The sequence below is a fragment of the Mustela nivalis genome (genome assembly GCF_964662115.1).
Source record: "Mustela nivalis genome assembly, chromosome: 6".
Lineage (NCBI taxonomy): Eukaryota > Metazoa > Chordata > Mammalia > Carnivora > Mustelidae > Mustela > Mustela nivalis.
In genome coordinates this window covers 39,678,576-39,691,472 of record NC_139025.1, presented here as the reverse complement: position 1 = coordinate 39,691,472, position 12,897 = coordinate 39,678,576, and the positions used below count along the sequence as shown (strand labels likewise).

The window sequence follows — 12,897 nt, the reverse complement described above, 5'->3', positions numbered from 1 at the left end:
CATGCTATGCTCACCATGTAATGTTATTACAATATTATTGTCTCTATTCCTTGTGCTGTGCCTTTTATTATTGTGACTTTTTCATCCCACAACTAGAAGCCTGTATCTATGACTCCCCTTCACTTATTTTACTTACCTGCCTCTTCCTCCCCTCTAGCAACCATTGCTTTGTTCTCTGTATTTACAGGTCTGGTTTGTAAGCAGCCTATTTTTAAAACACAAGTATCTCTAGATTCCATAGAGTCTATATAATAAATCCTGGTTTTCAAAGTGTGTCTCTCAAACCAGCAACATGAAAGTCACCTAGGGACTTAAATGAAAATTCTGGGGTCTGTCTCAGACCTACTGAATCAGAAACTCAGTAAGGGCCCAGTGATTTGTATTTTAATAAGCCCACTAGGTGATTCTGATGCATGCCAAAGTTTGAGAAACATTGATTGATATTGTTGGTGTTTCTTCTTCTGATTTTTATTTATTCTTTAGTACAAATTATATGCATTTAAGTTATACAACATGATGTTTTGGTGTACATGTACATAGTAAAATGATTACTACTATCAAGCTAATTACCATATCCATCTCCCAGGGTGCCTAGGTGGCTCAGTTGGTTCAGTGACCAAACTCTTTTTTTTTTTTTTTAAGATTTCATTCATTTATTTATTTCAGATGGAGAGAAAGTGTGAGCAAGAAGGCACCAGGGAGGGGAGGGATAAAGGAGAGGGAGAAGACTCAGGGGAGAAGACTCTCCACTGAGCAGGGAGCTCGACCTTGAGCTCGATCCAGGACCCTGGGATCATGACCTGAGCTGAGGGAAGGCACTTAACTAACTGAGCCACCCAGGTGCCCCAGCAACCAACTTTTGATTTTAGCTCAAGCCATGATCGCAGGGTCATTATCTCGGGGTCATGAGCCCTGTGATTCATAAGCCCTGTGTCCATTATCTCAGGGTCATGAGCCCTGTGATTCATAAGCCCTCCACACTGAGTGTGGAGCCTGCCTAAGATTCTCTCTCTCCCTCTGCCCCTCCCCCCTTAAAAAATCCATCTCCCTGTGTAGTTAGCATTTTTGTGTGTGTATTGTGAGAGCACCTGAAATATACCTTTAACAAATTTCCAGTTACAGTATTATTAACTATAGTCATCATAGTGTACATTAGATCTTTAGACTTAGCCTACATAGCTATAATTTTGTACTCTCTGACCAGTATCTCCTCATTTCCCTCCTATCCCTGTCCCAGGTTCATCCACATTGTTGGAAATGGTGGAATCTCCTTCTTTTTAAAGACTGAATAATATTTAACACTATTGGTTCTTCTGATGAAATAGGAGACCTCATTTCAGAGGTTGCCCAATCTAAATGTGACTCAAGGGGTTTGTTGTAAACCCAGGTAGATTCCCAATCCCCGTCACTGGATATTCCAATTTACAGTATGTTTAGAATGGGATCCAGAAATCTGTTTTTAACAAGTATCCCAAGTGATTCTGATACAGGTGGTACAAAAATCATATTTTCCAAATCACTGATAGAGTATGTTAGAATTCAGTGGAGAGCCACAACATGGGAGCATTTAAAGTATCATGAGGATCCTGGATCCTTGGGAGAAGGGTACAGAAATGGAACTAGGAGCTGGCCAAGCATAAATTTTTCTTTTTTTAAATTGGTTTGCCTAGGGTTGGCTCTGCCTCATAAAAGCAGAGAAACTCTACTTCCTTCTTATTTCATCTCATGGCCCATTCCCTTCAAGTCCCAGAAATCATGTTGTAGTTATTGTAAAAGTCATGATAGTGTAATTGAGCTTTTGTTGGGTACCCAGAGAAACTAGACATCCTATGTGATATTTTTAATAGGAATGTGTTTTGATTTACAAATATTTAAAAGAAATTTTCAATCTTTTTATAAGTTGAGTATTGGCTGATTCATTTAGTTTCTCATAATTTTCTCCTGAACTTACAGATATCTCAAATAATGACTAGAAGAGTTTTACATAAAGTGAATTCCAAATTAACATTTAATTTGATTTGAACTTTAGATTTGAACACATAATTACTGATTTATATAGCCCTAAGTCTTACTGAGTGGTAGTCTTTTTAATGCTTGCTGCATATCACAATAACCATAAAAAGCAGCCATACATTAATTATACATTAATTACATTTAATTATACACTAATGTATAATTAAAGTGTGCATTACCTATGTTAATGTCATATACATCACACGAACATGGTATTATATAACTGGTATTATGTAACTGTCCCATATAGCCCAACCCAGGACTCAAACTCATGACCTTGAGATCAAGACCTGAGTGGAGATCGAGAGTTGGGCACTTAATCAGCTAAGCCACCCAGGTGCCCCAGAATGCTCTGTTTTTTTTCACACCAAAGAGATTAGAAGAATGTCAACATCACGTCCCATTATTCGTACCACTTATTCAAAACAACATTTTGTAAAAACTATCTGGCAAAATTTTCATAACATTTTTCCCTCCAAATATTCCAAAATTTGAGTGTTAAAGGAACCTCTGGCCAAATGTTAGATTTTGAATAGTAAATGTGGCCTGTGGATTCCAAAGTGGATCAGATGAGGGACTGGATCAGGTTAAAGCCACTCCCTCACCTGCTCTGCAAAAAACAATTCAAAGCAGCCTCATGTCTAATGGGGGAGGAAAAGCATTTTAATCTAAAACAGTAACCCAAAATTATTAGCCTAAAATACTTCCTCTCTCTTTCCCTTTTGGAACTCTGAGTTTTCACCTCTTCCCATAGCTTGCTTCCCTCCATATCTCCTGGAGGAGGCAGACAGGGAAAGAGATCTCCATTAACTGAGCTGGGTTTTCCCTGTTTAAGAAGTTTAGATGTGACTCAGTAGGAGGAAAACCTGTATTCCTGATCCACCTGGCCTAGCCAACCTATCCACCCGGGGGAATGCTCTGGCAACCCCTTTCCTCTTGGACTGCATCCAGCTAACACCCCCATGTTAGAAACAACTGCTGGTTTACGCTGATCACACTCTTTGGCATTCCCAGCCTAGGTTCTGTTCTGAGTGTTAAGGGTCCCCAAGTGGATATTTTAACATGGAATCTGCTTTTTTTCCCTTGGTCTTTTGAAACATCCATAAACACCTAATAACTTTTCTTACCAGAAATACTGCAGCAATTGTAAGGAAAAAAAAAAAAAAAAAAAACCTCTAATGCAATTCAGTATTTGGGGGCCTCCCTCTCCTGACTCATTCCGCCGGTTCAAAAAAGTCCTTCCACAGCCAAAGCCATTCCAAAAGTTTGTCAGGCCAACCCCCAAATCACAAAAACAAAACAAAACAAAATAAAAATCTGAGCATATAAGTACTAAATACCATATTTCTCAAGGATACTCCCAGGAAAGCCTCAATAACTTTTAGAAAAAGCAAAAGCCTTCCCTTTTAAGATGGGAGAGGAATAGCACTTTGGAGAAGAAGCAGATATTTTCATTCAGAAAGCAAACGTACCTAGGAATTAAAAGCTTCAGAAGGCCAAAGACAATAAAGTTTAAAAACCTAACTTTTCAGCACAAGTCAAAAGATGATAGGAGCCCCTTATCTGCCTCTGAGAGTGATGGCCTGCCTGTTCTTACTACAGAGCAGCAGCACCACCTCGTGTGCAAAAGCTTCTTGTTCTCTTTTGTTTCCTCAAGAACCAACTGGAAACCTACACCCCTTCTGTGCTCCAAATCATGGAGTCCTCCCTAGTTTTCAGAAGAGGCTGCAAATGAAGAAAGACCTTCCCTGACTTCCTCCAGCAAGGAGGAAATAGAGGAAATTTGCTTCAGGCATTGTCTCCAGCACATCTCTAAGCACATTATATATCGGATTATTTGTTTTTCTCACCTGCCACCCTCTTAACAGCAAGCTCCTAAGAAGAGAGACTGCTGTCCAACTCTGCTGTCCACCTTTATCCCAGGGGTTAGCATGTGGAGAGACTCAGCAAATGTCTGACAAATGCAAGGATTCACTGGAATTTTTAGATGGAAGAACACATCAGCTGTAACATCATTACAAAATGAATTGCAAAACTTACCATGAGAATTTGGTCAAATACAAGAAAGGAAACCAATTTTGAAATACAATTGTGACTAGCAATTCCAATGGTGGAGAATTAAGTGATTCCTAATTGACTTATCTGAAGGATAAATTATGATATTAAAAAGAATTTCTTAAATAGGTAATCTAAGCCCAAATACTCAAACAGATATACCAGAATCATGCTACAAATCCTCATAAATCTAATTATATTTCTTGTATGAGTACACAGTTGGAAGTATTTGGGGAAATCTTATAGTAATAAAACAACCTAAGAGCACTCATACTTACCCAACCTCTTTTTAGGAGCCCTGAATGCTCCAACATTCAGAAAGTAAATAAAACTGGGTTATTAAAAGTCACCCAGTGCAGAGTTTTGCCTGACACAACAAAGAAATTACAGCCAATTCACACACACCCTTCATCTGTCAAGAACCACAGCAGTGAATTCAGCAAGCCAAAAAAACTAACAAAATTACACAGGCCTTAGCTTCCAAGAAGTCTCTCCATCCAAAACTCTTACAAATTCCAAGGCCAGAGAACAGTGTGACTAATTCTAACTAAAATAAAAACCAGCTGCCTTAAGCACTATACTAACTACATATAAAAACTTAAGAACAATGCTCTGTGATTTAAGTGAGGATAGAGGAAGTTACAGACTGTAATGGTAGTAAAGAAAGGTAAGCTTGAGAGTATCTCCAGCTCAGTTCTGATTCTCAAAGTTCTGTTTTAACATCAGTTCAAAGGGAATACCCTCTGATCTACTGATTTCTGACCAAAGACCTTCAAAGGTGACAATCATTTCTAATGCAGTTCAATGATAGAAATCATGAAGATGACATCATTACAAAGCTCTGATTATGGAATACTACCACCAGTGTCCTGGAAACAAAATTTAGATATTTCATCCTGAATGAAAAATCATAATCTTCATCTGTTTAACATACTCTTAGTCCACAAACTATACGAGATTCATATAGTGACACTTTATGCTTCTATAATTAATTATTATTTCTCTTTTGCAAGGTGCCAATGAAATCTTAGAAAAGAGATGACTTTTAGAATCTCAGGAGAAAAATAAAAAGGAAAGAGAGGCTTAAAAAGCAAGGGTGTCTGAAAACTTAATTCTTTTTGTAGTTGGGCATTTACACAATTCATATTAAAATCATTCACAATGAGATATCATAGTAAAGGAAGGCTTTACTAAAATACCTGGAAATACCAGCAACCTCAGATAAATACTCAGAGCTCAAACACAACTGTGGGGGAACTTTGTGTCTGTTTTGTTTGAATATTTAAACCTTACTAGAAATTCTGAGGAGCTATATAGACACTTTTTCAGCCCTGGAAGTAAATTTCAGCCCTGGAAGTAAATTGAAATAACTAACTCTCTCCCTGTCCTAGATGGGGAAATCAACACCCAAGGAATTCAGAAAACCCAGTAAGGATCACACAAGGCAGGACTGAGATTGGCATGTGTGGAGCCTATGTTTTAGTCAAGTTGAAGGTCTTTGATATCTCTAACACTCTACTAGGTACTGTAATATGAAAAGCAAATATAAGATTCGGTCCGCCCCAGGAGAATTAGAATCTAATTAGGAAGAAGAGACATACCTGTGAAACACTTCTGAGCAAGAGATGATGATAGATGCTTTTAAAGTACTTTAAACATTGTGTGTCACGGGGTGCCTGGGTGGCTCAGTGGTTTAAGCCTCTGCCTTCAGCTCAGGTCATGATCTCAGGGTCCTGGGATCGAGCCCCACATCGGGCTCTCTGCTCAGCGGGGAGCCTGCTTCCCCCTCTCTCTCTGCCTGCCTCTCTGCCTACTTGTGATCTCTCTCTATCAAATAAATAAATAAATATTAAAAAAAACAAAAACAAAAAAACATTGTGTGTCTCTGAAGGTATACCTACATTTTATCACCACAATCAGGATTAGTTAGGACTGATTACCTGGATGAAATAACATATCAGAAAGTTGAGAGATTTACAAGGTACCTGATCAAACCATCTAAAGAGCAAAGTAATTCACCAGCACTCAGTCAGTTTCAGGGAATCAGGATATCCTCTAGCTCCATCCTCTAAACTAACCATCCTCCATGATTCCTAAATGTTGGTGTTTATAAAGAACCATAAGGGTTTATATTCATGAATTAAAATGTATTTAAAATCTATTAAAAGCTTGCTGTGGGCCATACCCCGTGGTAAGCATTCCATACATACTACTTCATTTAATCCTCAGACAAGGAAGTGAAACAGAATTAACTTAACCAAAGTCACACAGCTAGGACTAGATGGTGAGCCATCATATTCCATGCTCTACCCTGACTGTATATTTTCATCACCTGGGAAGCTTTGAAAAAACTTGTGCTGGGTCTTCCACCAAACCCAAAGAATCAGAAGCTCTGGAAACAAAGAGTACTGGTTTTTGTTTTTGTTTTTTATTTTTTAAGTCTTGGCAGGTACTTCTAATGTGCAGCCAGTGTTGAAATTATAGCTATTTCATGCACCCAAAGACTCTGGGATGGGGTCCACCATCTTTAGCTTCAACAATCAACTTAGATTATTCTAATACAGGTGGGCCACAGTCACAGTTTGAGAGAAACTAGTCTAGAATGGTTGTTCTCAAATTTTTGCATACATCCAAATGAACTCAAGCCCTTATTGAAATGGTTTACTGTGCCCCACCTCCACAATTTCTTATTCAGGAAGTGTGGGATGAGGCCTAGGCATCTGTCTTTCTAACAAATTTCCAGGTGATGCTGGTGCAGGGATACCACATTATAGGAATCACTTTGATCCAATGGAAAAAGGACAGTCTCTTCAGTGAATGCTGGTGAGAAAATTGGACAACCACACGTAGAAGAATGAAAATGGACCATTTTTCTCACATCCTACACAAAGAGAAACTTAACATGGATGAAAAACCTCAATTTGAGGCAGGAATCCATCAAAATCCTAGAGATCATGGGCAGCAACTTCTTCAACCTTAGCTGCAACAGCTTCTTGCTAGACATGTCTCCAAAGGGAAGGGAAACAAAAGCAAAAATGAACTACTGGGACTTCATCAAGATAAAAGGCTTCTGCACAACAAAGGAAATAGTCAATAAAACTAAAAGGCAATCTACAGAATGGGAGAAGATATTAGCAAATGACTTATTAGATAAAAGGTTAGTATCTAAGATCTATAAAGAACTTATCAAACTCTGGGCACCTGAATGGCTGTCGGTTGAGCATCTGCCTTCAGCTCTGGTCAGGAACCCAGAGTCCTGGGATCGAGCCCCACATCAGGGTCCCTACTCGGTGGAGAGCCTGCTTCTCCCTCTCCCTCTGGCTCCCCCACTGTTTGTGCTTGCTCTCTCTCTCTCTCTCTGTCAAATAAATAAATAAAACCTTAAAAAAAAAAGAACTTATCAAACTCAACACCCAAAAAACAAATAATCCAGTCAAGAAATGGGCAGAAGACATGAATAGACATTTCTCCAAAAAAGACACACAGATGGCTAATAGACACATGAAAAATGTTCCACATTACTTGACATTAGGGAAATACAAATCAAAACCACAATGAGAAACCACCTCACACCAGTCAGAATAACTAAAATTAATAAGACAGGAAACAATAAATGTTGGCGAGAATGCAGAGAAAGGAAGCCCTCTTACACTGTTGATACAGTCACTCTGGAAGACATTTTGGAGATTCCTCAAGAAGTTAAAAATAGAGGTACCCTATGACCCAACAACAAATACCAACTAGGTATTTACCCTGAAGATACAAGTTTAGTGATCTGAAGAGCACCTGCACCCCGGTGTTCATAGCAGCAATGTCTACAATAGCCAAACTGTGGAAAGAGCTGAGATGTCCATCAACAGATTAAGGGATAGAGAAGATGTGGTATATGTATAGAATGGAATACTACTCAGCCATCAGAAAGGATGAGTACTTACAATTTACATCAAATGGGTGGAACTCGAGGGTATTATGCTTAGCAAAATAAGTCAGTCTGAGAAAGACAATTATCATATGGTTTCACTCATACATGGAATATAAGAAAAAGGGCAGAGGACCATAGGAGAAGGGAGGAAAAACAGAATGGGAAGTCATCAGAGAGAGAGAAAAACTATGAGAGACTTAACTATAAGAAACAAACTGGGTTGCTGGAGGGGTGGTGGGTGGAGCAATGGGGTAACTGGGTGATGAGCATTAAGGAGGTCATGTAATGTGATGAGCACTGGGTGTTACACAAAACTTATAACTTATTAAACACTACCTCTGAAGTTAATGATGTACTGTAAGTTGGCTAATTGAATTTTTAAAAAATCACTGATTGGGGCACCTGGATGGCTCAGCCTTAAGCATCTGATTTTGGCTCAGGTCATGGTCTCAGGGTCCTGGAATGGGGCCCCATGTCAGGCCTCAAGTTGGCCTGTGTCGGGCTCCATGTTCGGCAAGGAGTCTACTTGTCCCCCTCTCTCTTCCTCTACACCTCCCCCTACTTGTGTGCTTACACGCATGTAGTGCACACACATGCACTCTCCCTTTCTCTCTCATATCAATAAATAAAATCTTAAAAAAGAATCACTTGGATCTTCTGAAAAGTCACAGAAGGAAAAGACGGACTGATAAATGCTCATTTTACAAATATGTGTATTTTTTTGCAGGACTTTGCTGATTCTTTCTTTTGATAAATGCTTATAAGTTTCCACAATGTGTCAACACTATACTAGCTTCTGGGACTTGAATACATATCATGTTACCCAGGTGTTTATAACCTAGAACCACAATTCCATGCTGTGATTAAAGAACATAAGCATCCATGGGAACTCAAAAAGGGAGTGCTGAATGATGGACAAGAATAGGGAGGGGGTAAGGTGCCTAGGCTCAGTCCGTTAAGACTCCGACTCTTGGTTTTGATTTCATGGGTCATGGGATGAGCCCCATGTCAGGATTTTACTCAGCAGGGACTCTGTCTGAAGATTCTCTCACTCTGTCCCTCCCTCTACTTGCTCTTTCTCTCTCTCTCCCCCATCTCTCTAAATATACAAATAAATAAATATTCTTTAAAAAATTGGAAGAGGTTAGAACTAAAGAAAACTTACTTCATAGTGGCAGTGATGGTTGGGTTGAATGTTGAAAGTGAAGTACCAGCTGCCTGGAATGACGGGAGAAGAAGGGCATTTTGGGTAGCCTTGAAAATTTCAAGCCGTAATGAGCTGGTGAATGATGTCCAATATAGGCATGGTGAAAATGAAGACTGAGCAAAAGCTAACCATGGAGAATAGTGAAAGCTTGGGCTTTATCTTGCAGACAATGGGGAGTTCTTGCATTGCTTTAAGATGGAGAGTAATACAATAAGATTTTCATTTTAAAATATTCACTTGTGTTATAGTATAGAAAACAGAAAATTGGGACATGATCTGACTCAGGGAGACAAGTTAAGGACAATCCAGGTGAGAGAAGATTAGAGTGGGAACAAAGGGAGTAGTAGTACTATAAAGAAAAAAAATTGGGGCACCTGGGCGGCTCAGTGGGTTAAAGCCTCTGCCTTTGGCTCAGGTCATGATCTCAGGGTCCTGGGATCGAGCCCCACATCAGGCTCTCCGTTCAGCAGGGAGCCTGCTTCCCTCTCTCTCTCTCTCTGCCTGCCTCTCTGCCTACTTGTAATCTCTGTCTGTCAAATAAATAAATAAATTTTTTAAAAAAATTGAACATCTTAGATTTTGTGGAGTTAAAATCAACAACAAATAGCATGGAAGGTCGACAGTGACACTCAGATTTCTGACTTGGATGACTGGTAGACCATGTAGCTATCCTAAAGAGAAAAAAAAAAAAAAAACCAGAGGAAGAGTGAGTTTGGGGAGAAATAACAATAGTTTAACATTTATGAGGTAATATATATCAAGCACTATGCCAAATGTCTTACATGTTTTATCTCATTCAGTCTACAAAAAACCTTGAGCAGTAAGTATGATTATTCTCATTTTCAGACAAGAAAATCGAGATTGAGAGAAGTAGAATATTTTGCCCAGGTGACATGGAGAATAAGTGGTAAAGCTGAGATTTAAAACTAAGTCTTAGGACTCCTGGGTGGCTCAGTCAGTTAAGCATCTGCCTTCAGCTCAGGTCAAGATCCCAGGATCTTGATCCTCAATGCAGGGATAGAGTCCTGCATTGGGTTTCTTGCTCAGTGGGAAGCCAGCTTCTCCCTCCACCTGCCATTCCCCCAGCTTTTACTCTCACTCTCTCACACTCTCTCTTTGGCAAATAAATAAATAAAATCATTTAAAAATAAATAAATAAAACTAGGTCTATTTAGCTACACCAGGAGTCAGCAAACCTTTTTCTACAAAGGTCCCAATACTAAATATTTTAGGCATTGTGAACTGTACAACTACTCAGTTCTGCCATTGTAGTGAAAACTATAGCCAATTATGAACAATAATTACCCATAAACAAATGGGTAACACTGTGTTATAATAAAACTTTACTTATAAACACTGAACTTTGAATTTCATATAATTTCCATGTTTTCTGAAACAATATTATTTTGATTTTTCCAACCATTTAAAAATGTAAAAACCATTGTCTGTCCTTGGGCCATATAAAAACAGGGAGCAGGCCATATTTGGCCCTTTGGTCTTGGTTTGCCACCTCCTGAGCTGCTACTTCTGAGAAAGATTATTTTCCATTTTGGACTGCTGAGTTCAGAATGCCTGTGGAATGTTCAGGAAGAAATGTCCTATTGGCAGCTGTTGGAAATAGATCTAGACTTTAGAAAAGATCTGAACTAGAGACCTGAATTTCTGACTCATTCACATACAGGTGGCTAAATATAGAAGTTAATAGATTGGACGGGTTTACACAGAGGACAGCAAGTAGAGTGAGAAAGGAGAGAACACAACTATGGGTGACACCAAAAATAAGAACATAGTAGAGATAGGGAGGGGGGTGCGCCTGGGTGGCTCAGTGGGTTAAAGCCTCTGCCTTCAGCTCAGGTCATGATCCCAAGGTCCCAGAATCAAGCCCCACATTGGGCTCTCTGCTCAGCATGGAGCCTCCGTTCCCCTCTCTCTCTACCTGCCTTTCTGCCTACTTGTGATCTCTCTCTCTCTCTGTCAAATAAATAAATAAAATCTTTAAAAAGAGAGAGAGAGAGAGAGAGAGAGAAAGAAAGAAAGAGAGAGAGAGAACATAGGAGAGATGGGAATTCCAAAAGAGGAGACTAAGAAGAATCAGAGAAACAAGGGAAGAACTAAAAAAGAGTATTGTCACAAAAGCCAAAGAGAGAGTCAGAAAAGGAGTGGGAGTGGTCAACAGAGTAAATGCAGCCAAGGGGTGGATAAAGACCTGAGAACCATGAAGATTACAAGGCATGTGGCAATTAGGTCAATAGTTGCCTTTGCCAAAGCAGTTTCAGGGAGGTGGTGGGGCTAATGTTTTATTGCAATGGATTCTAAAGCATACATAAGATAAGAAAGAAAGAAAACAGGTATAGTTTACTTTTTGAGAAAGTTGACAGTAAATGAAAGAAATCAGTAAGGAAGTAATTAGCTATCTTGGTCCCAGAAAAGGGCATCCTGAAAGCAACTCCTTCTTGTCCATTCCCACAAGATATTGGTCTCTCTTGAGTAACAATGTGCTGGGACCCTCAGGCAACTAACTGAGTAGAGATGAGGCAGCAACCATTCAGGCTCCTAGTGGAATGACCTGAGGTAGGGTTCTTTCCCTGTGAACCAGATTTGGGAGTGAGGATCAGAGGCAGTGGTTACTGGGAAGAGCTTCTCATTTATTTAGCAAACTTTGGTTCCTGGGATAGACTACCTTAACCCCACATGTAAGTATGCTGGTTTTCCTGACTCTCAAAAGCCAGGAGAGAGCCAATGGTAAAGCTAATCTTCTGTGAGCTCCAAGATAGGAAGGCAGAGAGCAGGTGACTCAGGAGGAACAGGGAGCCAGCCAAAGATCCAAAGATCCTTACACTTCCTGCATTTAAGAATGACAACTAGGTCTTTGAGGCCAAGAGATAAATAATGAGCCCAAGAGAAAAATAATAGCTTACCTAAGAGTAGGTGAAAAGGTGAAACAGGTAGGATGATTACAATGCAAGCCCAATGTTATAGACCTGTTCCTGAAGGAAACAGGCAAACACTTGAATACTTAATAAGAGCACTTCCAAAAAACAACAACAACAAAAACAAAAACAAAAAAAAACACTTCATAAAGCAGCACCTCCTTCTCTAAGACCAGATGAAAGGAAGTGAGAGAGAATGCAGATATTGATAAGGTTATAAGCACGAGGTAAGAAGTTGAATGAGCATGTCCCTAAATGACCTTAATGAGTGCATGTTGACTCATTTGCAGAGAGAAGAAAGTGAGGGGAATAGGACACACAAAACGCTGCTGGATGAAATCGATTATGATGATCATACTTCTACAGATGTACTGTCTCCAACCTCCAGTAAGTCTTTATAACTATATGGTTTTTCACTAGCAGTACTTAACAAGGGTATAGATATAGAGAAGGTGAATGTATGGAATGGGATTTCAGTGAGAAAAAATTTGAGATTAGCAGTGAGAAAAGGTTAAGGCTGCTGGGCTCATGGCTTCTAGACAATTACTTTTCAAATCCTGGGTCACAATTCATCAGTGGATCATCAAACCAATTTAGTGGGTATTGTCCATTTTTGTAAAAATGAAGTTAAATGGAATGGAATAAGAAATAACAGTAAATTACTTTCGGTAACCTTTGTCTCAGTTAAGTACATGCATATATGTATTGTATATTTAGTTGTGATGTAGAAGGTAGTCCTCATAATGGGATATAATCAAAAAGCTTGAAAA

At 39.3% G+C, this 12,897-nt stretch overlaps 1 protein-coding gene across 7 annotated transcripts in view; it reads left to right on the top strand.

Annotated features, from left to right (window-relative positions):
- The window catches only part of LOC309866913 (uncharacterized protein), a 133,237-nt gene that overhangs the window by 34,092 nt on the left and 86,248 nt on the right, over nucleotides 1–12,897 (top strand). For all 7 annotated transcript variants that reach the window (XR_014312870.1, XR_014312871.1, XR_014312872.1 and 4 more), the window contains exon 5: nucleotides 12,418–12,514. Coding sequence is in view for 1 of the 7 variants with exons in the window: in XM_082735011.1 (XP_082591137.1) it covers nucleotides 12,418–12,514 (97 nt within the window). In the remaining 6 variants the exon portion in view is untranslated. The remainder of the gene's footprint in view (nucleotides 1–12,417; nucleotides 12,515–12,897) is intronic.